Source organism: Neospora caninum, chromosome V (assembly GCF_000208865.1).
Source record: "Neospora caninum Liverpool complete genome, chromosome V".
NCBI lineage: Eukaryota > Apicomplexa > Conoidasida > Eucoccidiorida > Sarcocystidae > Neospora > Neospora caninum.
In genome coordinates this window covers 2,468,742-2,496,592 of record NC_018391.1, presented here as the reverse complement: position 1 = coordinate 2,496,592, position 27,851 = coordinate 2,468,742, and the positions used below count along the sequence as shown (strand labels likewise).

Here is a 27,851-nt window from a genome sequence, read left to right as displayed (position 1 = left end):
GAGCCACGGCGAAGCCTGCAAACCGCTTCAAATCGGTACGGGGAAAACGATGGCATGGGCGACAATCAAGAGAAAAGAACAATCCTCGCAGAAAACCGAGACAGTAGAGACAGACGAGAGACGAAAGGCAGAAACATGACACAAGACAGAAAAGAGAGCATGACACAGCATAGAAGGCAGTGCCTGGACCATCAGCTACATTGGCTACAACATCTTCTATACATATGGGTCAGCCCCTCCATCCGAATCTGGTGTCGACAAAACTACACGCCCCGCAAGGCTCACCAGCGGGCCGGCGCATGCGTCGCCCTGCCCCACAGCCTGCGCAATGGAACTGAGAAATGCTCCCTCCAACATCGACCGCGTTGGACAGGCGAGCGAGCGGGAAATCGCCAGCGGCGAACTCCGGGCAGAGCCGAAACCAGACAGGAAAAGAAAGAAAGGAGTATCACGAAAAAGTGAAATCGAACAAGACAAGGAAACAAGGAATACGCGACGAAGGACGACCCCCAGCGAGAGGGCCTTTTTGGATTCTGCTCGACGCTTCACGTGTGAGTCTCTGGCTTCTCCACTGCCGTCAATGCGTCTTCTTCACTCTGCCGTCGTCCGCGCACTTGGCGCTTCCTGCAGGTCATACCGTAAACCCTAGGCAGGGCGCGTCGCGTTTGCGTGAGACGTCTACTTGGACGTGTTCCGCTCAGGGAGCTGCGCCGCCACCGTGCGGCAATCGAATAAATTCGAAAGCGACTCCTCCGCATGCACGCGCTTGATGGCCTCAGCCATGAGTTTTCCCACAGACAGAACGACTAGCTTCTCGCAGAAGATGTGCGGCGGAATCGGCACAGTGTTGGTGAGAACAACCTGCGCAGCAGAGGTGAGAGCAGACAGACTGTTGCAGATGAAGACGCCACGTGGGGAGCGAGCCCGCGCTGTGTGGCCGCGGAGGCTCGGAAGGCCCGAGAACAGACGCTACGCAAACCGCCACGACATCGGCCCTCGGAACGGCCAAACACCCCACACAAGAAGCTGGAGAACAAAGCGCACCATCTGCGCCTGAGGGCCCTACTACCGGCTCAGGGCGCCGACCCCCTCCAGGGCCGGGGTACAGCGACGGGACGCGGCCGCAGAAAGAACGCGGGAAACACGGAACGAAGAGGGAGCAAAAGAGCTTGAACACGCAAACCGCTCGACACAGACCTAGACCCCGCTACACGCCAGGCGGTGCGATTCACGACATCGAAACAAGAAGACACAAAAGGGCTCCCGGCAGGGAAAACCGGGGAATCGTGCACAGGACGAGAGTTAGAGGAGATAGCACGCCTCCCGTGCTTCGTTCTGTCGACCATGCGGCCTCCTTCTGCGCTCTCTGGCGCGCCCGAGTCGCGTCCTGCGCTTTCTCTGTCTCCCTTCGGTTCTTCTCTTTAGTTCTGCCTCTCTGTCCCCTCGCTTACTTCCTGGATCGGGCTTTTGTTGATCCGGTCTACAGAGCCCTTGGAGAGGACGCCGTGCGTGGCGAGCATGAAGATTCGTCGCGCGCCGCCAGCCTGCAACTCCTTCGCGGTCGCCGCTGCCTTCTCCCCGGTGTCGATGATGTCGTCCACTATGATGCAGTCACAGCCCTCGACGTTTCCCACGTGGTTCAACGCCATGCGGTTATTCTCGCCCTCGCAGGAACTCGCCGGCCGCTCCCCAACATTGGAGAAGAGAATGGGAGAGCCTTCTCGCACCTCCCGCTTCGGAGCATCACACACCTGAGAGCAGAAAGCCGCACGAGACTGGGGGCCTCAGGCACAGGCGAAGCCGGTCCGCACTGGAGCCCAGCGGGGTCGGGGATCACAGACTGCCCAACACATGCATTGACAGACTCCTGCATGCAGACGACACTCGCCTACGAAGATGCACATAGATATGCATGTGCATATCTGTCAACTAATGCACCAATATAGATATCAAGGTACATACTTATCCGCATGTAGATATGGATAGAGGTACTCATACATGTAAATACAAATATGAACATGAAATTATATAGTCAGCGATATGTTTATACGTACGCCCTGTGTCTGCGCATTCTATATAGCTGTATAAATCTGTCGATGTCTATATAAACATATATATATATATGTATATATGTATATATGTATAGATACGTCTATGCATGGGTATATGCATGCAATTTCTGTGTGGATGTATGCATGTATGCATGTCGGTATGTTCGTTGATTGTATATCTGTGACTGTGCATTGGTAGTTGTGGGACCACGCCTCCCTTTTCGCGCCTTGCCTACCATGGTGGTGAAACCGGCGCTGATTCCGTTCTTCTTCAAGAGCGTCCAGAAGGCCATGGCCTTCTCGCCGGCTGTGTTGTCTGTGGCGACGACCTGCCGGAAGGAAACGCGCACAGCACGAGTCAGGGGTCTCTAAAATCCCCCGCACAGCTCGACGCCTCCCCATCGCCGATATGTGGATACATTTGGCCACACATATACATATACGCACGCACTTCCAGAGAGGCAGAGCCGAATACTTTGTGAACTACAGAGAGCGTTACGCAGATTCGGCAGGCAGGCATGGACTGCGATTATATGGGAAGCATTCAGAGACCGGAAAGACAGGATACGCCTCTTCCCCAGTCTTCTATCTTTTCACACCTGAAACATACGTGTTCAGATATTCATAAACATACATGAATACTTGCACATGTGAAAATACTCATATATAATATACATCGGTAGTTAGGATCCATACGTGTGTACAGAACTGTCGGACTCAATACATGTGTCTGTGTGTATAGGAGCACACACATACAGTGACATGAAAATTCACATGCATGCATTTAGTCGGGAGATAGACACCTGCTAGCAACAGGATCCCGCACGGCTTCGTTCCTTTTGCACCTTCGTTCTTCGAGCCTTACCACGGGCCGCACGAGATCCTTCTTCTGGAAGTACTTGACGGCGAGGCGGTGAGGCTGGATGTTTGTCATCGGCAGCGGCGGGCCCGAGGGCGAGGTAAAGAAGCCTTCCATGCGCGGGTTGTGGATGTCCACAAACATGACCCCGTCTGCGCCGCATACCTGTGGAGACGCAGAGGAAAACACTGCACAGAAGCGCATGCAGCTTCGGGCTCTGTGCCCAACAGACGCGTCACGAATCGCGCGCCTCCAGACCACCACACGCATTCCTCTACAGTCGCGCTAGCATCTCCTCTTGCCGCGTCCCCAATCGATACACCTGCCTCTACCGATCAAGCGCCTGTACCCCTGCCCACATATATATATATATATATATATATACATGACTTTATACATAACGTATACATAAACATACATATATGAGCATATATACAAATGCATCTCTGTACATGTGTTTGTACATGATTTTCCTCATTCGCATGTCATGTTTCTTCAATGGCGTCTCTGAGTTCTACTGAGACAAACTGATTTACACGTAGAGGAACGCAGTTCCACGCGCCTGGTCGTAGCTGTTGGGAGTCCCAAGCAGTATCTCCTCGGTTCGCCTTCATCACGCGGTGCGTCTCGTCTCCTCTCGACAACAGTCTCTTCTCTCCAACAGACGCGGCAATCTGGCATCGCCCCCTCATTTTCATCCGAACGCATGCAATGCATGCACACATGTCAACTTTGATCTCTATCGCTTCCTTGCTCTCTCACCTGAAGAAGAATGGCCAGATCCGCTGCAGCCATGGGCGTCAGAATGTCGTCGCCGTGAGTCAACTCCGTCTCGCGGTCATAAGGCATGCAGGGAAGCACAGCGATAATGCGCTTCGCCGACGCCCTAAAAACAAACCGAAATACACACGTTTCTTCGATTAGATATATACACACATCGTTGTATTTCCAGATATACATACACAAGCATTCACCGGTGTTCATATTATTCAAATGCATATATATATATATATATATATATATGCTTTTGCAGGTTTATATAACGGTCTTTAAAGAAAGACTAAAGGGAGAGAAAGACATCGGTTTACTCCACTGGAACCTTCCACCTAACTATATATATATATATATATATATATAATTGTTTATGCGCCTAGAGGAAGGGGTAAACGAGGCATCTTGACCGTTGTGTATGTGCGGAGTTTGACATCCCTGCGTTTTACCGTCCGGGTCTGCCGCGTATCTGCCTCGCTCTCACTCCTCTCTAGGCTCTCTCCATCGTTACCCTTTCCTTCTTTCTTGCTCTCCATCGCTTTCTTCCCCTTTTTCTCTCTGGTTTCGTGTCCTTCGCCTCTACCTGCGAATGGCGGTGAGGAGGAGAAACAACTCAACGAGGCACGTGTGGACGTCGCCGCCTGCTGCGGGTGTGCTTTGAATGACAAAAACGTCTTTGCCCCGGACCTCGTCGAGAATTTGGATCACCACCTCGCCATCTGCGTACCGTCCCAGCTGGGTCCTCCCAAGCGTCACGTTCAGGTGCGCCGCAATCTCCCGCGCGAGCTCAGGGTGCGCCGTGCCTGTGAACAGCTGCAGGGACGAGTCCGCGCACAGCTCCTGGTAGATCGAATCCGAGGCGGCTGCGTCAGAAAGAGCCGGATCCGAGGCCTCGGAATCAGAAGGAGAGGCCGGAGACGGGGCGTCACACAAAGCCCCCGAAGGCGCGCTTGGCGCGGGCGGAGAAGAGGCGTGTTTCTCCGCACAGAGAGCGGGCGAGGCCGAGGGGGACGGGGCGAGGAGCGCTCCGACGAGCCCCGAAGACGTGGCGGGAGACGAGCGCGCTGCGGAGGGAGGCTTGGAGACAGCCGACGCGCGAGACGCCTCGGCGCGGCTCTGGCCTTGCCGGTCGGAGATTCCAAGGAACGGGAAGAGAATCGCCGCAAAGGCCAGCGCCAGGGCGAACGGGCCCTTGATTTCCGTGCCGTTTCCGTCCAGGGCGCCGGTGTCCCTCAGGGCTCTGTCGAGACGCGCCCCCGCGTTCGGCTCGGGCGCGGTCGGAGTCGGCGCGCCGCGCTCTGGGCCCGGGGCCCCGATCGCGGGGCCGCCTTCGGTTCGGGCCCACTCGGGCGCCGCCCCGCGCCAGAGGGACGCGTCTGCTGGGAGGAGCCTGCGGGGCCGACGCCGAGGTCGCCAGACTGCTGTGGAGAAAAGCAGGCGAGAAGACTGGGAGCCATCTGGACGCCCGAGGACGACCGCCTTTGCGTTCCAGCGGAGGAACGGCGAGGCAGAAAAGGCCGAGCGCGAATGCGGAGAAGAGAGAGGGGAAGGCCCTTGGTGCTCGGATTTCACAGAAACACGAGACGAAGGAGCTCGCGCAGAAGCGATACTACACGAGGGAGACAAAGAAGACAAAGGGGCCAAGGTCAAGGAAATCGAGGAAGAGGGAGAGAAGCAGGAGGGGCTGAACGCCGATTTGACTCGCCAAGCAGTCGCCATGTTGCGATGAAAAACCGAGACACACGCACTGGGGAAAACGAAGCTGATAACCTGAGCTGGACTGACCACATGAAAAACCTATCGAAAAAGAAGCGTCATCCAACGCAAAACTTATTACTTGTACCCATTCATGCCTTCACATATTGATCTCTGGATCCATGTCCTGGTGCATGCATGCATACAAAAGTAGATCTCTATGACCGGCTAGAGCTACGTATAGAGATTTACCGAAACTTATGTTTGGGAGAGCAGTTGCAGAGAGAGACATGCGCAGCCTTTGCTGGGACTGGACAAGAAACGAGCAGCGCACGGAGGAGATCAGCCAAGCGAGCGCCGGTGGGCTGGCTGGAGTTCGCGAGAAATGTCTCAGAAAGATTCGACACACAGACCGAGCCGTTTCGTGGAGTTCCAGGCCGCACCTCGATCAAATCCGAAAACATCTGCGCCCTGTCTGCCGAGAAAACGTTGGCCTGAGGAAAGCCCCGAAAAAAACAGTCACGGCCTGCTCGCGGTCTGCATCGACGCGCGAGAAGGAAAACGAGGGAAAGCGACGGGCAGACAAGTGCAAAAGAAGGTAAAGTGGAAATGCGGAGTCAACGGCGCAAACTGGAAACGCGCTCTGAAACGAAAGAAAAAAGCATACGAGCCTAGTCGTCTCTGTGCTGCGCGTTTCACGCGACCACAGCGGGGACGCGCGGCGGGCGGGCTCGGCGCATGCAGTCGGCGTTGCGAAAACGCGCTCTCGTGAGAAAAGGAAAGACAGCAACTCTGTAGCCTTGTTCGCTGCTACTTCTTTTTCTTCTCTTTTCCTTTCCGCAGTTCAGCGGGGACAGAGTCTCTGCAGGGAACGGTGAGAAAAACGAAGGAGGGAAAGCCAAACAGGCGAGCAGCCAGCAAGTGTGTGCGACTGTGTGTGTCTCTGCTGCGTTCGTTTCTTGTCTCCCCCTTCGTCTCCTCCGTCTTTCCAGTTGGTGACCAGGACTTCTTTTCCTTTCCCTCTCTCCTCACCGCCCTCGCGCTGCGGAAAAAAAGCGCAGAGGGTGTGGTGTCGCTCGCCGCCTCAAACGGAATCGAAGACCGGCCTCGGCGGCGACCGGCGGAGGAACAAAGACAGAGATGAAGCGATAGGAACTGAGCAAGAGAAGGACGTCTGTAGAAGAGGGAGCGGTGCGGCCTTTTCCTCTCTGTCTCTCTTTACGAATGAGAAATTGAAGGGCCATGCAGTGCGGGATCTCGGCCGCCTTTGCCCCTTGAGGAACCGCAGCTTTCTGCAGAGACGCGGGAAGGCGAAAACAGCTGTCTACCAACGGATTCTCACGTCGCGGCACTGAGGGGTGAAGAACCAGGCTTCAACGCACGTGCTGATAAAATCGGTTCTTCCTTCCTTCGTGCCACATTCGCTTTCTCTTCACTCCTTTTCGCTTTCGGTTCTTCCCACCTTTTTCCTCTTCAGCTCTGGTCTCTTGCCTTCCGTGTCCGACCGCCTCGGCGAAGGCCACGCACGCGAGAGAGAGCGTCACGTTTTGTTTTTGAGAAACCTCCCGTGTTTGAGCAAAACAGCAAAAATGTCGCTGCAGCCTGCCCCGTCTTCCTCTGCTCCAGTGAAAACGGGCGTCGAAAGTCTCGACCAGGCACTTCCACCTCAAGCGCATCACCTTCAGTCGCTAGCTCCCGCGTTTCCTTCCTCGTTTCCCTCTCCGTCGTCTTTTCCTTCTTTTCCTTCCTCGGGGCCTGTACCAGGGGAGCGAGACGGCGAACCGAATGCCTCCTCAGATGACCATTCCTCGCTCTCGAATTCCAGCAGCGATGGAAACGACAGCGACGAGGACGTGCAGGCCGCACCCCTCAGCCCCACTCACGTCGAGCCTCAGGGCCCAAACAAACGCGCAAAAGTCGCAGACGCCGCCGACGTGAGAAAACACATCCCGCCTGAAAACACGCAGAACGAGTCACCCGCACATCACGGCCAGGACCATACAGAGATACTCACCAAGGGTGTAGGATAAGCATATCGACCTCTCAATGCATACACACATTTTTCGCCATATTTAAGTCTGTCAAATATATATATATGGATATCTATGCGTGTATCAGTATCAATCTCTCTCTATATATATATATATGTCAGAGGGAAAGACGGGTTCATATCTGCCTAGTAGGTATCTAGGACTTTATATATATATATATATATATATATATATACTTATGTTTCCGTGCATGTGTGCATGCTTTGTGAAATTCGTGATATCTCGATTGGTCTGCACGTGCACGTGATCCTGTGTGGGTGTGCCTTTTGGATTGCGTGGTTTCGGCGTCGTTCCGCTAGCAACTTCACATTTTTCCCTTCGGTTGTTTTTGAATCGATTCTTTGTTTCCAGAGCAAAGCGCGCCGAAAGAGCCGCGAGAAATCGACGGCTGCAGGCAGTCGCCAACGCCGAAAGATTGCGAAACTTTACTTCAAAAGTTAGTATGGCCACCGATACCCTCCGCGGTTCGCTCGCTGTCTCTCTCCATTGCGTGCACGCTTGCTTGCCACACTCTAAGTGTCTGCGTGAGCGTGGACCTCCTCCCACGCTCTCCTGTACACGTGCGTATGCACCACCATCTATATTCATATATCTATCGATATTCATATATTTATCGATATTCATATATTTATCGATATTCATATATCTATCGATATTCATAAATCTATCGATATTCATATATTTATCGATATTCATATATTTATCGATATTCCTATATTTATCGATATTCATAAATCTATCGATATTCATATATTTATCGATATTCATATATCTATCGATATTCATGTATTTATCGATATTCATATATTTATCGATATTCATATATCTATCGATATTCATAAATCTATCGATATTCATATATTTATCGATATTCATATATCTATCGATATTCATAAATCTATCGATATTCATATATTTATCGATATTCATATATTTATCGATATTCATATATCTATCGATATTCATAAATCTATCGATATTCATAAATCTATCGATATTCATATATTTATCGATATTCATATATCTATCGATATTCATATATCTATCGATATTCATAAATCTATCGATATTCATATATTTATCGATATTCATATATTTATCGATATTCATATATTTATCGATATTCATATATTTATCGATATTCATATATTTATCGATATTCATAAATCTATCGATATTCACATATTTATGGATATTCATATATTTATCGATATTCATATATTTATCGATATTCATATATCTATCGATATTCATGTATTTATGGATATTCATAAATCTGTTGGTATTCATATATACCGATTGTCATATATATATATATATATATATATATATATATATATATATTTATGTATATAATGGTGGGCGTATGTGCGGGGCTAGGTTTAGGAGGAGAGACGTGGCGAGAAGACAGAAGCAGAGAGCAGAGCGCAGCAGCGGAGTTAATAGCGGTGCCGCCAGTTAGGGCGCTCCTTGTGTAGCGACAAGCAGCCACAGCGTAAGGATATCTGTCTTAAAAGGCGTAAGGCTCATCTCGCGAGATCCCTCGAAGAGACGCCAGACTTCCCTGCTCCGATTTTCCCCTCAGCCCTGCACTGTCTAACAAAGGTGACGCTGCTCTTGGAAGACGGCGTGCTTGTTCTCCCCCCTGGAAAGACCGACAACAAGGCCAGTCGCCGCCTCTCGAAACTTCTGTGAGTTTCTCGCGGCCGTCTTCCTGCTGGAATCGAACGCCTGTGTGTCCCTGTCTCTCCGATCGAACCGGGATCGGGCTCGGCTGCTTCGGGCGGCGCGATGCATTCCGGGGTTGGAGCTTCTGCGGGCGTTTGTCTTGCCTCCTTTCGCGTGACTCTGTCTCCTCGCCCCTCTCCTCTCCCTGTGCGGGGACGAGACACTCTGCGGGTTCTGGAATGAACGCGACTCCCTCGGCCACGGAGTTTGGGCGCAGTCTCGGCTGTTCTCGAGAGGTCCGGAAGACCGCCGAAACAGCATGGAAATCTCCACACACATGCATGCGTGCATTTCGAGAGGTCCCGTTGCGAGCGAAGGGTGTACGTACAGGTGAATCTGGGCGTGAGCGTGTCGGGGGGACGGACATTTTGTTCTCCGGCATTGCCTTCGAGAAGGCACCACTCTCTGTGGTGCTCTGGACACGCTGGCGAGCGGCCCTCACCATCGAACCTTGCCTCGCTGCTTCGCTCGTTGTCTGTATATATCCATGAACGCGTCTCTGCCTCTCGCTGTCGATCTTTCTCTGCTGCGCTCCCCATGCTTGTCTGTTTCACACTCGGCCTCTGGCTCTCTCTCTCTCTCGGCCTTCCTACCTCTATGTGTCTCCATCCACCTCTGTATCCTTCTCTGTGTCTCTAGTTTTCTTTCTCCACCTCTCCATCTTTCTGTTGCTGTTCACGTCTCTACCTTGTTCTCGACGTCTCGAACTCTCCCTCTTTCTCTCCCTCCCGTGTGTGTCTCTCTCGCGGTTGCTTCCGTGCTTCGTGCTGACGACCCATTGCTGGCCGCAATGTGTCTGTACACCCTGACCTGCGTGTGAAAAATCGGGTGAATCTGTGCAGGCTCCGGTACGACCGAATGCTGATGAAGCTCGAGGAGTACATGGCGACGAGCTCACAGCTCGCCAACGCATCTGTCCCAGTCGGCCTTCTGGAGGCCTTGGACAAAAACGTGGATCCGATGGACTGGCTGCAACGCTGCGTGTTGGATGTCCACAAGGAGAAAAACGATCAACTCCGCGGCGTGTACAACGCCTTCGGTGTACGTCGTTCCCCGCCCTTCCTGCTTCGGCCGATCTACTGTCTCTCCTTAGCCTTATCGCTCTCGAAAGACGCAGGCGGGGCGCACCTCTGCGTTTGCAGCTTCAGTATATCCGCGCCAGCAGACGCAAATCCATGTGCTTGTGTGTGTAACAACCTGCATGTGGCTGTGCATGTATATATGCCTCACTTTTCATGCATATTTGACACTTTATTACATTCACCCGTACGTGTATAAATGCGTAAATACGCGTCGAATCAGATGTACGTATGCATATGTAAAATTGTAGAATATATATATATATATATATATATGTATATATGCATAAACCACATACAGGCCTTTATAGTTTTTGTGAGATTTGATGCTTGCCTTTCTGCGTCTTCTCCAAGTATCACCACCCGACGGAATCGCCGCAGAGAGGCCCGCAAATGCGCATGCCGCTCGTATTGGATAGATGTGCACTGCGCCAGTGAAGACAAACGCACAGCGATCGATGTTTTGTTTCGCGTATGTCTCTTCTTGTAGGCGTATGAAGCGACGTTGCATGACGCCATACGCTACAGCCCGAGCAACCAACTTCTTCCTCCTCTTCCTCGTTTTTCTACTCCGGCTGCCGCTACTCTCTCTTCTCTTTCGTCTGCCTCTGCAAGTGATGCCGTTCCTGCCTCTCTTCCTTCGTCTCTGCCGTCTTCCTTTCCTTCCTCTTCTGTTCCGGTCACTTCACCCTCGCCGCCTGTCGACTCCGGGATGGCACAGGCATCGTCAGAAGCGGTCAGTGCAGCAAGCCTTGCGAACTAAAATGGCATCCGTTTCTTTCCTGAAGGCCCTCTGTATCTCTCTGACGGTGTATTTGTCTCTATATGCACACTCAGAGAGACACACAGCAAGACGTCCATATCTATGGTCTGTTTCGCAACCCGCCAATTTGTGTCCCTATCTATGAGACGTATGAATCAAAAACAAACTCAAGACAGATATGTTCACATGCATTTTTTGCGTCTGTATATCACGCCCATATATATTTGTATATGTGTGTATATATGTTGGAGTAATTCATACGTTTTGGTCTCATTCCCGTGAAGGTCGATAGGGGTGCGTAGCTGCGTATGTGCATGCACCTACACCGGCATGCATCGATGTATGCATAGTTACATGTGCATATCTTTGTACACATGTACATTTATACATAGGCATATATATATATATATATATGGCCGTCAGGCATACTCTCGGGGGCATTTGATGTCTCTGTTCGCTCCCGCGGTCTCAGACTGTTTGAGTATATTTTAAAGGGACTTGGTCCCAAAACCAGTGGTTCTTCTTGCCATCGTTAAAAGTTTCGGAAACTTCGACAACTGGATGCCTCGCAGCTGCCAGGCCCCACGCAGGTGGCACCGAGTCTCTTCTTAGTTTGCCCCACCCCTTCGTCAGTTACGCATGTCGCTGTCTATCTGCTTCCACATATCTATCTATTTCCACTTATCGATGTGTGTCAACAGCTACATTCATAGATCTAAGCCTCTTTTGAGCTCCGCATCTGGAAACAGGAAGATGTCGATTCCTTTCGAGTGCATGTATGATTCTAGTGCCACACGCTTAGATTCCCCGTCGTTCTTGACACGCACACAGAGACGGATCCGCAGGAACATATAAGAGAGACGTTTGAGTTTGCTTGCACATGCATAGGCGGATCCGCCCGCAAGGCTTCAGTCCCATTCACCTCTCAGCATGCAAACGCATGCAAACGTACCCACATACACACATATATATATATATATATATGCTGGGCTCGGGTGGTCGCACGCATTTCCTGGCGGGGGGGGGGGGGGGGGGTGGGTGGAGCATTGTGTCGGGTCTGCGTCAAGAAATCGAGGGCGCCGGAGCTGTGGAGACCCTGTGAGCGCTTGAAAAAGGGGAACAGGAATGATGCAGCGGCAGAGGACAAGAATACAGGTACAAGCATATATGTATGTATGCATGCATGTATGTATGTATGTATGTATGTATGTATATATATATGTAGGTTTTCTTTCACATATGCATGTGGTGTCCAGCCTGGTGTAAAGACAGATGCATGCATGAACATTGCCTGCATCCTTTCACGGCGCTGACGCCGACGAGGCTTCCATTGAAACGCATTCGTTTTGGCGGCAAACGGTAAACATTTGGGGCATCCGTCCTAAGAAAACCCCGCACTTGCAAAGAACGGCACACAAAACACATGCCGAAGAGGCCCCTCGACAAGGAAAGACAAGAGACGCAAACTGTTGTCTCCAGTTCTGACAGAAACAAACCGCATGCACGCACACAAAGGGAGGTTTATCTATCGAGATGCATATTCATAAATGTATATATATATATATATATATATGTTCATGTGTGGCAGTGCTCCTTGGAAAGAGGAATACGCGTTTTCTCTGTTCAGCCACGACATATGTGGCGGAAGAGGCAGCATGCGCCAGTCGATAAGCTTTCCTTCTCAACTCCGATTTCGGTTCTCTGAATCCCCGAGCAAATGCCGTCGTTCTTGGTTCGCGTCTTCACCGCTCTGGCTGCTGCCCTGGGCTTCAAGTTCTTCCTTCCATTGCATGAGGATCTGCAAACATGCCGTCGATGGTTCACATATATATGTATATGTAGATATATATAAGCATATTTATGTGTATACATATGTAGACATTCAATCACACATTAATCAACGTATCCCCTAACCTCCCTGTATCGTCCACAACCGCTGCCCTGAAGACGTCTTTTTCTGTTTGCGTGTATCGTGGGCCTACCCTTTTCTGTGCGTACATGCCTGCAGAGATGCAGCTGGAAATAAACGTTTGTACTCTACGTGCAAATAGGTTTGTGCACGCCTGAATATCGAGATGCATGTCTTAGCGTTGTGGTGTCGTGTCTGTTTCTATTTATTGTACTTCCACAGGGACAGCCCACAAACACAACCCAAAGTACAAAACACCTCAACGCCGCTTCCCTAAACACACACAAGCTGTTACGTATATATATATATATATATATATATATATATATATATATATATATACCTGTTCTTTGGTTTTCGGCATAGCTCTCCTATGAACTATAGATGCTTGTGTGTGTGTGTGTCCTTGTCGAAACTGCAGTTTCTCCTTTTTCTCGACTGTGCGACGCATCCCCCCTTCCCTTTCCCTTGTGCCCACACCGCCGACCTTCAGTTTCTCCATGGCCCCTGCGACTTGTTGGTCGAGGCGCTTCAGCTCGGCATCGCTCTCGGAACGCGGGACGCAAATGAACGATCCGCTGAGGGACGGCTGCAGGCTGCTTTCGAAGCGAGTTCTCGGCTCGGCCACAGGTGGAGCCAAGAGGCGGACTGTCGTGCCGGCTCCTGCGATGATCGATCGCCTGGAAAAAAACGAGAAAGCCGACGCACGATATGAACGCCGGACGGCGACCGACCGTTCCCGAGTCTTGTTCAAACTCTAGTGCGTGATGAGCGGCCGGGAAGGTGTTGGGGAAAAGGGTTTTGTGGCTTTTCCTTGGACTCGCAGACACCCCAGCAAGTGTCTCGAAGAGGCAGTCGGAGGGTGGCAGACGGCTGGCCAAGCGAAACGGCGAGGGGGAGCAGAAAAGGGGAAGGAAAATGCGGAACAATGGCCGGACGCTGAAGCGAGGGCACGGGGAAGGGCCGATGGTGGGGTTTTCGAGGAAAGGGTGACAGGACAGGAGAGGGTTCGTCGCGGGACTTCCGACTCCTAAACTCTCACCTCTGCAGCTCGTAGCTGTCTCGCTGATTCTGGACTGTCGCCGCGACACCCCCCGCTAGCTTCTGGTTCTGCGCCTCTCGCCGGAGCCTTCGAAATTCCTTTTGCACGCCAACAAATCGATGGAAACAACCAAGCGGTGGCCCAAGCTCACACATCAGAAAACTTGCGCAGACACAGAATCACAGGCCTTCCCACTTCGACACTCACATATATATATATATATATATGCATATGTGAGTGTGTATGCGTGTGCGTATGCGTGTGCGTATGCGTGTGCGTATGCGTGTGTGTATGTGTGTGGAGATGTGTTTTTGTGTCTCCATAAACATATCTGCACATATACATATATACATAAACATATGGGCGCGGCTCGCCCGGCCATGGCCACGTGTCGGGATACGCGTTTCGCGCCGTTTCTAGTGGATGTTCAAATAGAGCGCGGGCGGACGCCAGTGTTTCTTTCCCCCCTGAGCGAGTTGCTGTTTCGCTCCTTGGCGAAAGCAGGAAAACCTTAGGCGCGGCTCAGCCTGTCGCTGTCGTGTTACCTGAAACGCTTTTTTGCGCTGAGAGTGTGCATCGCCATGGATGCAGTTGAACAGCCCAGATTCGTCGAAAAACGCCTTCACGACGAGAAGCTTAACAGCGTCCATGGCCAAAAACCAGAGGAGCGCATACAGCCAGATGACGCCCGTAGCTCGCCAGCCTGCACAGAGGTCGCAGACAGCCAGGGAGACAGAGGAGAAGAGATGTGGAAGGCGGGAGGAGAAGGCGAGGAAGGAGAGGGAGAAAGGAGAGAACGAAAAGGAAGAGAACGAGGCGAAAAAAAGAAGGCAAAAGAGGAGAAGGGAGAAAAAGACGGAGAAGGATGTTGAGAGACAAATAACAACAAAAGACCTGGGGAAGGACAGGGGAATGCGTACAGGTCCGGAAGTTCTTGGTGGATATTCACCTTGGCGGGCAAGGGAGGAGGAACAACAGAAAGTAGGCGCAAACGGCAAGACTGGAGAGTCAGCACAAAACGAAACCGACAGGCGTTCACAAAGTTACAGAAGACGTCATATGCATTCATATCTATAAAAGGTCGGTTCTACAGCGAGATACAGACGGCCAAACACTGGCACGTTTTTCGCGTTGAGATAGATACTGGTGCAGCTTTACAGACGAATATTTGAACACACGCAGATGTATCGATACGCGTAGAGGGATATACATGTAGATAAGTAGAGATGTAGACAGATGGATATGGATACATGGATGTATATGCAGAGGTGGGCATGCATGCGTAGATCGGCACAGTCTGCCAGTTTGTTTAATCTCGGTGTCTGCATCAGGTGAATCGCATGGACTCACCTATCCCGCGAATCCCAAAATCTGTCCCGTCATCCCAGTCTTCGTGGAAGTAAACAGTGAAGAAGGTCATGAAAGTGACTGCAACGGCGCACGAGATACAAACGACGATGGAAGGTTTTTTTGACTCTTTGGAGTCGCAGAAGAAAAAGGCGCCTTTCGTACGCGCGCTGAAGATCCCCTGAAGAAACAGACACCGCGGAAGCCGCATGCAGTCACGTTATTTCTTTTGTGCATGCCCCTCTATCTTTAGCTCCCCACGCAAGAATACCAACTTGTATATGCACACGCATCCATGCACAAAAAGTTGTCCATTTACAGACACCAAGACACAGATTCAGAACCACTTCTTCCATATTTACTGCCGCATGCAGAAGAGATCCAAGCTTAGGGACGAGACAACGATAAGGCGGCAAAGGTCGGCCTCCACAGTTGTATATGCAAGCGCTTGGAGGTGCCTGCCCATAGACATTATATATATATATATATATATATGTATATATGTATATATATAACGCTGTGTAGCTGTCCACGTGGAGTGGAGGTTGTGAACAACTGCTTTAGTATCGATGCGTTTGTGGCGTGCAACGCGGCGCCGACCCACTCTAGTAAAGAGGTATCTGTGCCTCCGCAAGCGCTAGAACGGCGCGACGATGAAGCCACGGAGAAAGAAGGCTCCCGGAGAAAAAGGGGGCAAAGTGGGAAAGAGAAGATCGCGAATGTGGATGAACCTACCAACTGAATTAAAATCCCTGCGAGGAGGAAGACCGCAAGGTTAAGCTGCGACTGAAAAAGACGAAAAAACACCACAACGGCAGTCGAAAAGACAGAACCGTAAAACCTGTATCCAAAAGAGAAGCTGTTTACAGACGCGATTCGCTGAAGGAAGATCAGCATAAGGCCTGGTTTTCACAGTCTTCCCGTTTTTGCCTTTCCTCCTTTTCCCCCGTTTACGGCAGTTTCATGCATCTCTCTCCGCCCGGCTTGCTCTCTCCGCGTCTCTCGGTTTCGCAGGCCAGCTGTCTCGGCGTCGTTCCCCCTTCGCTGTCCCCATGAGTGCTGTCGCTCCTCCGCATTCGCCTCCGCGCTTTCTCATGCGTCGTCTTTCCCTGCATCTTCTGTCCTTTCCAGCAGGCGTCCTTCCCTCACGGTTCGGCGCGCCTCCGCACGCGACCTTGCGGCCGCGCACCGCTTCGTCTCTCGGTTGGTCCTTTTTTTCCCGTCTTTGATTCTCGTGCGCCGGATGGCCTACCCGGGTCAAGGGCTCGAGGCCCCAAGCCTCCCAGAACGGAGTCTGTGCTTGTGTCACCGGACTGGCAACGACGGAGAAAATGATGCATGCAATCGCTCCGACCGCGCCAAGAGTCGCCGAGATGCACAGGGTCTGTGTGAGGGCGCAGGGACAGGATTTCGTGGAAAGCGCGTGGAGGCGTGGAGACAACGCGGGACTGCTGTGAGTTTCAACGATTGGAAAGTGACAGGGGGGGGGGGCGACCGAGTAGCAAGGACTGAAACGCCTTTGCCTCGCTTTTTCTGTGGAGCGCCAGAGAGACGCACAGAGACGAATGCTGTAACGGGACCGCCGCCTACCTCGACCGCCTTCCAGTTCTCAGGTTTCGTGGAGGGGACGACGTGGTCTGTGCTGGTAGCCATCATGGAGACGTCGTTCAGGACTTTGAGGAGAAGCAAGCACCAGAGAGGCGGCGACACGATGCTCAGCATCGCAGCCGTCCAGTAGGAAAGGAGAAGAAGGAGACTCGTCGCCACGCGAAACCTGAGGGAGGAGGAGACGATCGAGGGCACAGCGTGAGGCGAAAATAGGCTCGGACCCAGATTCCCCCCTCACCCGTTCCTCCTACACCGACTGCGCATTTGCCTCCGCAGCGGAAACGACGAAAAGAGAACCAAGGGGCTTGAGACGGCCCGCACACTCCGCAGTCGCAGAGCGCTAGACCGGATTGATGTCCAGATGAGCGCCCTTGAGCCGGCCAAGAGCGGCGACCCTGCGCTCTGACGCGCGACGTGCCGCGCACAAAGGCAAAGGCAAGAAAACCCGAATTCCCGCGCAAATGACTGAGCCTGGTAAGCAGCTGCAGGGTCGGCCACCGCGAAGAGAGACAGAGGAGTGAGTTGTTGACATGAAAAGACGTTTTGGAGGGAACACGTTCCGCAGGCCGGCAGCAGGAGGAAAGCAAAACAAGAAGGAAGGAGACAAAAAGCTCGGAGAGGAAACGCAAAGACAGCGTGGAAGAGCGAAAGCCGCCGCATTAAAACGACCCCTTCCGCAAGATTTGTGAAGCATTCTTATTGTTCAGATGACACCTGAGGGGAACCGTAGATACGGTAGATCAGTAGGCGGGGGAAGCTGCGAAGAACGCGAGGACGAGGCGGCGTTCGTCAGTCTCTTCTTTCCACTCGCTTCATTTCTCCCTTCTCGCGTGCACCTACACGACGTAGTTGCGGAGCCTTCGAAAGATGCATCGACTGACGATCAGGGCTTGGATGATCGGCGAGAGACCGGATTCGAGGAGAATGATGTCGGCGGCAGCTCGCGCGGCGTCACTGGCGCCTGAGAGACGGAGACGGGCACGAGAACAACGAAAAAGTCAGGAGGGAGACTTAGAAGTGGAAGGCCATCCTTGTCTTTCTGACCAATCTGAAAGACAATGATGCGACGAAAGACAACGCGTTGCCGCAGGGACAGAACGCAAAGACTACACCGAAGAAGAGAAGGAAACAGAAGGAGAAAGAGACGAAGAAGCAGAATGAGGTGAGAAGACGCATACTCGGGAGAAAGAGAATAAGAAGGGGGAGAAGAGGAGGACACAAAGGGTGATGGCCCGAATGCTCAACCGGCGGCCACTTCTAGGAAAGGGAGGGAACCGTGGACGGAGAAGGAGGTGATGGAAAGAGGGACGCGAACACCCTATGGTAGAGACGACGGGGAATCGAAACGATCAGGTAAGCGAAAAAAACTGGCGAGACACAGAAGAGGAAACTCGAACACCAGCCCGGAGGGGCGACCAAAAGCGGACTTTACGGACCAGTGTGTGCCGCGTTTGAGGAGAGACCACAGCGAATCATATTAGCGCACCTGCCACGGCAATGCCCACGTCTGCTTTCTTGAGGGCTGGTGCGTCGTTGACGCCGTCGCCAGTCATGCCCACCATGTGCTTTTCTTCCTGAAGCGCTTGAACGATCTGGATCCTCACACGCACAAGCCTGGCCAGAGAAAGACTGAGGAGCGGAGCCTCTGTGGAAGAAGAGACTGATGGCTGAGAAACCTCAAAGACAAGACTCTCCACGAGACGAGTCAGAAGTTGCCTGTTCCACCTGCTCGAATGCGACGGAAAGACCTTCACGAAACCAAAACGGCTTCAGACACCCTCACGCTTCCTGTGATTTAGCTACCGCGTCATATTCACACATGTATATACATGTATATATGCATGTGCATATACACAAGTATGTCTGCATGTACATGTATATGTGTGCGTGCGTAGTGTATGTGAATGGTTGGATCAGCCAGAGTCGGAGGGTTTTTGGTAGACAGACTGAACCAAGGCCGACGAGTGGGTTTTGAGAGGTTTTTCTTCGCTTGCGACTTGCCAAGAATTTATGCTCAGGGTTGACTTGGGCAAAGCCGTTGGCCGATTCCGCAAGCTTTCCGAAGCCTCCCATTTTGGTTGCCAGGTCGACCTCCCCGGACCAGGCTTCTTCACCTAGGACGTTCGTTCCCATGTTCAGGCGGCGACACATTTCCATGGCGATCGCGCGCTGGTCTCCTGAGGCGAAAACCCGACGCAGAGGAACCCGTGGACGCCTGCAGCAAGCGATAGGGGCGAGCGCAGGTCGGCCGCTGCCAAGACGGAGACCCTCCGTGCTCCGGCGGAGACCGCGCCTCACCCGTGATCATCTTCACGTCGATTCCCAGACTCATCGCCTTCTCAATGGTGGAAGCTGTGTCATCTCTCGGCGGATCGAGCATTGAAATCAAACCCAGAAACTCGAGTTCCTCCGTGCGGACTGCCCCGTCAACGGGCAAGGTTGCTTCACACATGGCCACGCCGAGCGTCCTCAAACCTCTCTCTGCCTGGAAAAGAAAACAGATGTTGTGGGGGAGCGGTGACGAGAAAAACGCAAGAACACAGAGGACAACGAGACAAGTCAGTTAGGCCAAAGAACATGAGACAGCTGAGTCCACAACGGATAGAAGTTTAACACGCAGTGATACACATGTGGAAGCGCATTTGCCGGCGTTTACAAGCATGCATATTTGTGAATGCCTAGAAGGACACCTCTGTAGAGGTGCTTACAAATGTATACATATGAATAGGTGTTTACAGTGAAGGAACCTTTGGATGTAGGCACGCGCACGCGCACGCATGCAAGTCTGTGTTTGCATGGGGGGAGATGGGCAGTTCTCGTTGTCTGTCGGCTGCTCAGTATCGGGCTGTCGCAGATGCTGTGCAAATCACCTTCGCTGCAGAGACGCGTCCGCCCTGAGGGCCCCCGCTCTCTAAAGCCACAACCTGCGTGGAACAATGATGCGGCGTCAACATTCTTTCACGGGGGTGTATCGACCGTCCCGGCGTTTTAAACCCGAGCAAGACTGTGGACAAGCGCCTGTCTCAAGTCGCGTGGAGCCGAAGGCTCGGCAGATTCCTTTTTCCCGGCTTGTGGTGTAAGGCCTTGCCTGGCGGTTCATCGCGAACTCGAATTCCTTGATGAGGTGCGCACTCGACTCGCCTAGCATTTTCTGCGAGAGCAGGCAGGCACGAACTTGTGCACATCGCTTCAAGAGGCCCGCCGGGCAAAGGCCGGGACCAGAAGGCCAGAGGAACCGAGAGAGAAAAGGAATGTGAGGCAGCGCGGGCGAGGAAATGCACACGAAGGGCAGAAAGGAGAAGCACACGAACGTGGTCCGGCGCGTGCAACAGGTGCTTTCTCTCTCGTTCTCTCCGTCTGCTCCTCTCTCTCGCGCCGTGTTCTTTCGCACACGCAAACCTTTCTCCTTGCCTCGTTCCCAGAGTGCGACAGGCTAACCATGACAAGCTGCGGCGCGCCCTTCACAATAACTCGGATCTTGCCATCGGGAAATTTGACGGTGGCTTCGCTCCGCTTGTCGAGTGGATTGAACGGAACAAATTGGAGGAGCTGCACAGACACCCCAGAACGAACGCGCACAGGCGGCGCAAGGTCTCCGGACCACTGCCCCGTCTACACCTGTGTAGATCTACAAAAAGAGCCCCAACGGTACTTCAGCACGACCGCTTGCGCTCGCTGCGTTGGAGGCTGCACGGGAAGCCTCCAACCGATGTGTTGCCTGGCTGAACAGGTACAAGCGCTGTGAAGCGGGGTACATCCGCGGTGCCGATGCATTCATACTTTGTAGGGACTGAGGTCGACTCCAGGTTGCGCTTCGTGAATTGCTTTGTCGATCGGCTCCTGAAGGGGCAGAAACCCGTCCGGGGGGAAATGTTCAGAGTCCCTGTCTCACGTCTTTTTGAGTTCTTGGATGCGAGAGGGTGACAGGTGTGCGGCGCGCCTCTACGTCTCGCAAAGGACGTGACCCCCCTCGTACCCCTGGCCCTTTCTACCTTTCGTCTCTTCCCCGCTCTTCCTTTTCTCTCCTCGCTGTTCTGGCGTCACTCGGGAAACGGGGAAAGCTTCACTGTACTCTTTGCACAGTTCAGGTTTCGTCTGTACATCGGCCTTCAAACTGGCATGTGCAAAAATCGCCATTCTTCGTCTTTCGTTCGTTGTCGCTTCTGTTCTGCCCTCCCCTTTCCGCACTGTCTTGATGTGCCTTTCCTCCGTGCCTCGCGCCTACGGGATTCTCCTGCTTCGACGCCAGGCTCGCATAGAGGAGCACCTCATCCTTGGTGAACCCCGGCGCCTCGATGATCTGTATGCAGAGCCCACGGGCAGCGAACAGACCCAAGGCGTTCCTCGACAAGAGAGGGAGGCTGGACAGCTCGTCGGCCAAAGACTCTGAACGCCGTGAGAGTCGCGTCCAGGTGTCGTTTATCAGCTGAGGCGAGACCAAACGATCTGTTGTGTGCCGCTGTGACCACCCCGTATCCTAGCAGGAGACAGCGTGTTTGAAAAACGGACTCAATTTGCCTCCCATCCGGAAACTCCAACTGTACAGCGGGACACACTGTGGATTTAAGCGTCGTGCTCCGCCTCTCCACATTCTGTTTGATATAGTCGAGTCGTAGAGCAAACCTCTTCGACAACACGAGGCTCAACAGGATATCTCAAGGTCAGAGAACAGAAGGCGAGCTGTGAATGGAGCTTTTAGCACACCGGTGAAGTCAGGGCTCACAGCTACAGCTAAGAAAGGTGCCTAGCGTGTGCACTGATGGCCAACCGCTTTCCCAGGAGAAGGAAATGTCTACTTTGAATTCGTACTGATCCACACACGAGACACCACAGAGGTCTTGGTGCGTGTGACACATCAAAGCGAACAGCAGCGAAACGCATGCACCGCTTCACTTCTCGCACTCCATCCTGCCAGGCAAGGGAGAGAGTTGCATGCTCGTTCTCAAACCTGGAGGCTGAGGACGATACAAGACGATCATCATCGCCTCTGCGACTGTGGCCAACCTGGGTCCAAACGGAGAGGATGACTCAGGGCGATACATCGCGAAATGGTGGTTAAGGGGGAGAAGGGAAACCGAGATCAGAGGGAGAACAGAAACAAGAGAGGTCTGATACCACTTGCGTGTATTTGCAGAACAGCATCCGCGCCGATCGTTGGGCACTTCACATTCTGGCGGAGTTCGCATTGCTGCTGGCGTTACGTTTTTATCTGGAAAAGAGGAGCGCGCCCTACCTCCGCTTTATCAATGACAAGCTTATTCAAGGTCAGCGTTCCGGTTTTGTCGCTGCAGAGGATGTCCATGCCGGCAAGCTCTTCGATCGAAGAGAGACGAGACACGAGGGCTTTCTGCCTGCTCAGTTCTAGTGCTCCAGTCGAAAGGACTGTGGAGAGGGAGAACGGGGAATCACAGGAGAACCCAGATACGGAAAAAGACGAAAGCAGATCATATATATATATATATATATATAGGAGATGAGGATGAATCGTGTTCACCCCTCTGCTGTGGTAAACTTCAGTTTGGAAAATTCGCGAGAAGCATGGCACGGCAAAAGAAGACCCAAAGGGCAAGAAGATTTCTCATCAGCCTAGAGAGCGAGACAGATACATGGAGTTATTTTTCGGAGTCTGTATACTCGAGCGAAGTCTGTTTCTTTGTCTACTAGTCGACGGTTATCTCTACCTTCCTCTTTCTACACTTGAACACGCATGCAGTGACCCACTCCGCTGGACGTGCTCAATTTGCACACACTGTCCGGGTTTTGTTGCTGGGTATGCACAGCGACGTAGTGCCACACCGGCCCGCGCCCGTTTTTACGCACGAGTTTGTAGGACAAAACCCTTGAGCAACGAAACAAAGGGATCAAAACATTCGCGTATATCGGAGTATATGCATATGTGTATGTTGTTGCAGGTCTGTGGTTTCCCTGAAAAGATGACGATTGCTCGTGCGGAGGACTGTTATGTTCCTAGGTGAGAGGTACCACCAACGGGGCTGTTGTTTCTGAGATTTCAATGGATATAGGGGATACGGGGACGTGATGACGGTTAAGACGTAGGCACGAGGCAAACACTCCTCCTCGCACATGCATCTGATTATTTATCTCTCAAGGCTCCTGACCTGCAGTAGTGACGAGCGGCATTGCGGAAGGCAAAATGCAGCAAAGAAGGGCGAGCGCAAATGCAAAGGCTTGGTACCACGGGACGTCGTCGCGAAAAATGAGGACGAACATCAGCACGACGCTGAAGACTGCCCCGACGCAGCAGATGAGTCTGCAGAAGCCCGGGGAAGAGAAAACGGAATCAGAACAGGCTCACGAAGAAAGTGGGCCCTGGGGAGGTGCGAATACACACTTCCAAAAATGGGAAACATTTCTGGCTTGAAAAACATAAGCATCTAGATATATATGTATAAATGTGGCCGGATATACGCAGGTAGATATGTATATATATATATATAGATAGATAGATAGATAGATAGATAGATAGATAGGTAGATAGATAGATATAGATAGATAGATATAGATACGTACATATTGACAACAACATGGCAGTTATGTGTGGAATATGCAGCCACATGATGGATTTCTCTGCTCAAGGCGCAGCACGGCAGGATGTATCATGGCGTGTCTCTTTATATATTTGCATGCATTTTCGAATACATTATACCCATATGTAGGCATGCATGTAGAGGATTTTGTTCAGGCATTTGCTTTTCTCAGCGGACTACGAGTTTTCACCGTTGCCGGCTAGTCTGTCGTATATGTGTATATATAGATGACAAGAACACGTATTTCATTAACTACCTTTAAGCAAAACACTAGCTGCGTCGAGGGAAGGATGTGTGTGAGGCTGTGTCTGTATATGCCTTTCTATCGACAGACACTCGTCACTGTCCTCACCTTGCAACCTTCTCCAAAACTTTCTTCAGATTACCCTTCGTCTGGCGATGGGGCACAACCGGCGAAAAAAGAAACTTGTGGCGACACAGACTCTTTCTCGCTCTGCGGTAACGAGGATGCGCCGCGTCGCGAAGACACAAGAACCGGATCTCAACCGCCAAGACATGCCAAACAGACCCATTTCCGGGGATAACGCATCCTGCCTGTTCTTCGCAAACGCGGTCCCAATACGAAGATAGGCACACAACCTCCCACACGCTCGCGTCTCTGCACATATTTGTATGTATAGGTATGTATATGTATATATATATATATATGCAGATGCATGTGTTTTTGTAAACTCTGCTGATTCTGACGCTGTGTATCTCGTCTTTTTGACTGTTGTCGCCCTGTAGGGAGGCGTTTTGTTTTTGGGTCCCGGAAGATTCTCGGGGAAGTGTGGCAGCGGATGGCAAGTCTGCACCATGAAGGCCAGCACCCCTGGTGGCATGGCTGCGTGCGGCGTTTTCCCATTTCCCTTTCTCAAGGAAGGCTCGCGGTCCTTCTCTCTTTTTGCGTCTCGGTTCGGATGGCGTGTACCTCCGTTTTCCCCAGAAGTTCAAGAGCCTTTCCGAAAAGAGTGTCGGCACCCGTTTTCTCGACGAGCAAGTACAGCTCGCCACTCTGCACGACTGCGCCCTGAAGCATCGCGTCGCCCCTGCCCTTCGTTACCGCCAACGACTCGCCAGTGAGCGACGACTCATCGACGAGGACAGGAAGCCCTAGCGAAGCCGGTAAGAACAACAGAGTCAGAGAACAACCCTGACCGACTGCGCGCTGGAGCTGGTGAGCACCCAAAACCCTAACTTTCAGGAGTGGGCGCGCCCGGAGGGACGTGAGCGAATGCCAAAAACCTACAACCAGGCCCATTCTACAGCCACCCCAGTGCCGCCCACCAAACACCGCGGACCTTGCAGGCCTGAAGACGGCAACGAGCGCTGTACGTCACCGGTTCTTAAAACCGCGGCTTCTCAGCAGGCATGCCTCCCGTGATAGAGACCCGGTCAGCAGGCAGGGACGACCTGCCTAAAACCCTCGCGGAGATGTACCATTTGAGGGCTATTATACGCGCCAGGAAAAGAAAAGAAATTGCAAGTGGAACGATGAACCCGCGGTTATGTACACGCGAACGTTCCCGTGAGGAAACGACTACTGAACGAGGAGAGTTGGATTAGCTCGCAAGGGTGTAAGAGACTATGCGGAAGCGGTAATTGGCCACACAGACATACGCGAAAACGCGTAGCCAAGCGAAACGTGTATTCGCCCTGTTTTCCACGTTGTTGGCAGCCTATAGTGGTGTCTTACCTCGGCCCACGAGCCTCCCATCTGCAGGGGCGATTGTCCCCCCTCTGAGTGCAACGATATCTCCAGGCACCAATTCTCGCGCAGGAATTGTCAGCCACTGGCCGTCGCGTTTGCATTGACACACTGGCGCACTAAGAAGAAAACACAATATATATATATATATATATACATCAGTGCATTCACATAAACAGCTGCATGCAGCTGTGGTTTAGAAAGATAGATGGTTGTATCCGTACAAAAATACCTGTACAATTGTATCTATTCATATGCAGATATGTACCGAGGCAAGTAGGGATACCTCGAACGCGGTTTTGTCGCAGTCGCAGGTCAGGAGAAAAAGTCGGTGCACGTTCTTCGTCACCTACTGGCCATCGGTTGCTACTGAGGCACAGCCGTACTGAGCCCAGAGGCGAGGAGAAAAGAAAACCCACGGCTTCCCAGATTCGTTTAGACTAAACGTGTATACTGACGCAGCGCCTGAACTCAAATCTGCTTGTATATAGCGCCTCCTTTTGTTTCCAAAATGCTACTTTCCAAAGTGAGTGTTTTCTGGCCGTCCGACGCATTCTCTGGAGTCAAACGCATTTGAGGGAAGTAAACTATTTTGGGCCGGTTTTTATCGGTCCTTGTGCCATCCTGCCTTGAACCCCGTGAATTTACGTGTAGAAAAACATTTCCAGGTTTATATTCTATCTACGTGTGCATAAAGGTATAGGGCGCAAGGCGTGCAACCAAACGGTTCTTTATGGAAAAGTAAAGGTGCTGTAAGTGTAGACTCGCTTCAATTTCTCCAGCTCGCCAATCGCATTGCCCGCATTCCTCTCGCTGACGTGCTCCATCCCAACAATTAGAAACAACTCGACTAAAATAGCCGTCAAGCTGAAAAAGTCTCGTTTGCCTGGGAAACCAAAACGACGCAAAATGAAACGCGATTTCTGCTTTTTCCAAAAGAAGGTTTCCCAAACGGTAATCGCTCCGTCACTATTTTAACGAACAGGCTGGGTCCCCCTTCGACTTGTCTGTGTCGCGAATACGTCCCATGCAGACACAGAACAACTTTACTTCTGCCACAACATATGCTTATAGGTATACGCCAAGATATACAAATGAGTAAATATGTAGACCAGTAGGTGAGTTGATATTTGTAGTCTATCCATCAGCCTGGGCAATTGCCTCTGTACAGATGTTTCTCGTCCCGTCGCCTTCCCCGCCCATATCGATATATAGATACGTGGGTGTTTGAGCCTATATTATTTCACAATCTGTTACAAAAGCTGCCTCCATTTTTTCTTATCTATGTGGATCTGTGTATTTAGACGTTATCAGGCGTGCCGGCGTATGTTTTGACATCGCCAAGCGTTCCCCACCTGTGACACCTGGAATGGACGCCGTGATTATGGCCGTCAGGATCATGATTATGGGGACGGTTCCGAGGAAATAAGAAAGGAAAACGAGGATTCCCGGTTTCTTTTGTGTAGCAATTTCTGCAGGGGCATGGGCAAAACATTCCCAAAAGAACAAAGACGCGACGCATACTGAGTCGAAGTTGAAGACACCCGTACAGAATGATGCCCGCAAGACGTTAGAGTTAAAACAAAAGTGTTTCTTGCGGAAAATCGAAAAACAACCACCGAAGACGGAACGGTAGACAGAAGAGGGAAGGCGTCAAAAATATGCTTTCTCTCTGCTGTAGCGATCTCCGCATAAAAACCTAGAGACAAAAAGCGAAGGCAATCCAAACCTGTCGACCATGGCAGCCTCTCTACCGAAGGCAGACGACCAGAACATAGCTGTTGCTGGTCCAAGGATGAAGACGCGGACGAACATAAACTGATCTTAAACAGGCTGTACACTCTGTACCCTCTGAATCTTTTCCAAACGGCCGCGTTGTACGTTAATCCACGCGTGCATACGTGCATGCTATCGTGCAGATTTCCTTTTGATTGTGTCTCTCCACATTGAGGCAAACGCACGGAGGGACGATTCCATGGCATGAGCGTCATGCGTCACGGATGCATCACAATTACACGCCGCTCAGAGATTTAGTTTTCGCGCCTCTGTTCCGCCCTTACCGTTGAAGCCGACAGTCTTTTGCAGGTTTTCTGCTTCAGGCGTCGTGAGGCCTTGTATCTCATCTATAAAATTATCTGGTGAGGAAGATGTCGAGGGTGGGCTGACGTGTGTGATGTCCCTATCGTGGCCTGGCGGCGGGCAGCCAGACGGCGAATTCTCCACGGACACTTCGTCGACCGTCAACGAGATATCTCCTACCATCTCCACAGGATCGTGGAGTTCTCCGTACACCGCCTCCAAGTAGGGTTCCTCTCTGCTCATTGTGAAGACTTCCTCAGGTAGCGGATACCCTTCGGGGAAACGCTGTTAAGGCAGGATTCTGAAAAACGGTCTTTGGTCAATTTTCCCCTAGCCCTGTTCCTTGGATTTATTCGTGCCTCGGCTTATTCCATGAGGCCACCTTCGTTCCTGCTCTTGAATCCGATGTTTGTCGTCGAAATTCGCTGGGCGAGCGTCTAGCCGACAAGTATCCCCTTTCTCTATAGCCCTCCGCCGCTGCTTCGTTCAGTGTTGTTCTTCGCCGTTAAACAACTGTTTTGCAGCCTATGGCAAGCGCGTTATTTCTGCGCTCCCCTGTTCTTGTGCCCATCTAAACGTGCTGCGTTCTTGTGTACTACACCGTCAGTGTCGT

General features: G+C 51.8%; 3 protein-coding genes across 3 annotated transcripts; 1 reads left to right on the top strand and 2 right to left on the bottom strand.

Moving 5' to 3' along the window:
• Window positions 1-678: 678 nt before the first annotated feature.
• Window positions 679-5,400, bottom strand: NCLIV_015140 (putative ribose-phosphate pyrophosphokinase; the record flags this gene model as incomplete). Its single annotated transcript, XM_003881704.1, has 6 exons — window positions 679-861; window positions 1,452-1,751; window positions 2,288-2,380; window positions 2,917-3,075; window positions 3,673-3,796; window positions 4,265-5,400. The coding sequence occupies 6 exons, from the start codon at window positions 5,398-5,400 to the stop codon at window positions 679-681; spliced, it is 1,995 nt and encodes a 664-aa protein (XP_003881753.1).
• A 1,565-nt stretch (window positions 5,401-6,965) lies between these two features.
• On the top strand, window positions 6,966-10,997 carry NCLIV_015130 (conserved hypothetical protein; the record flags this gene model as incomplete). The annotated part of the gene is made up of 5 exons (XM_003881703.1): window positions 6,966-7,310; window positions 7,779-7,863; window positions 9,013-9,118; window positions 9,998-10,196; window positions 10,725-10,997. 5 exons carry the CDS (start codon window positions 6,966-6,968, stop codon window positions 10,995-10,997), a joined length of 1,008 nt encoding a protein of 335 aa, XP_003881752.1.
• Window positions 10,998-13,107: 2,110 nt separating this feature from the next.
• On the bottom strand, window positions 13,108-27,481 carry NCLIV_015120 (hypothetical protein; the record flags this gene model as incomplete). Its single annotated transcript, XM_003881702.1, has 21 exons — window positions 13,108-13,119; window positions 13,394-13,586; window positions 13,949-14,046; window positions 14,494-14,651; window positions 15,299-15,476; window positions 16,031-16,081; window positions 16,548-16,679; window positions 16,886-17,069; window positions 17,744-17,864; window positions 18,390-18,495; window positions 18,929-19,080; window positions 19,202-19,388; window positions 20,303-20,452; window positions 21,129-21,203; window positions 22,137-22,285; window positions 23,023-23,174; window positions 23,804-23,844; window positions 24,383-24,625; window positions 25,148-25,191; window positions 26,515-26,631; window positions 27,220-27,481. The coding sequence occupies 21 exons, from the start codon at window positions 27,479-27,481 to the stop codon at window positions 13,108-13,110; spliced, it is 2,805 nt and encodes a 934-aa protein (XP_003881751.1).
• Between the last annotated feature and the right edge of the window lie 370 nt (window positions 27,482-27,851).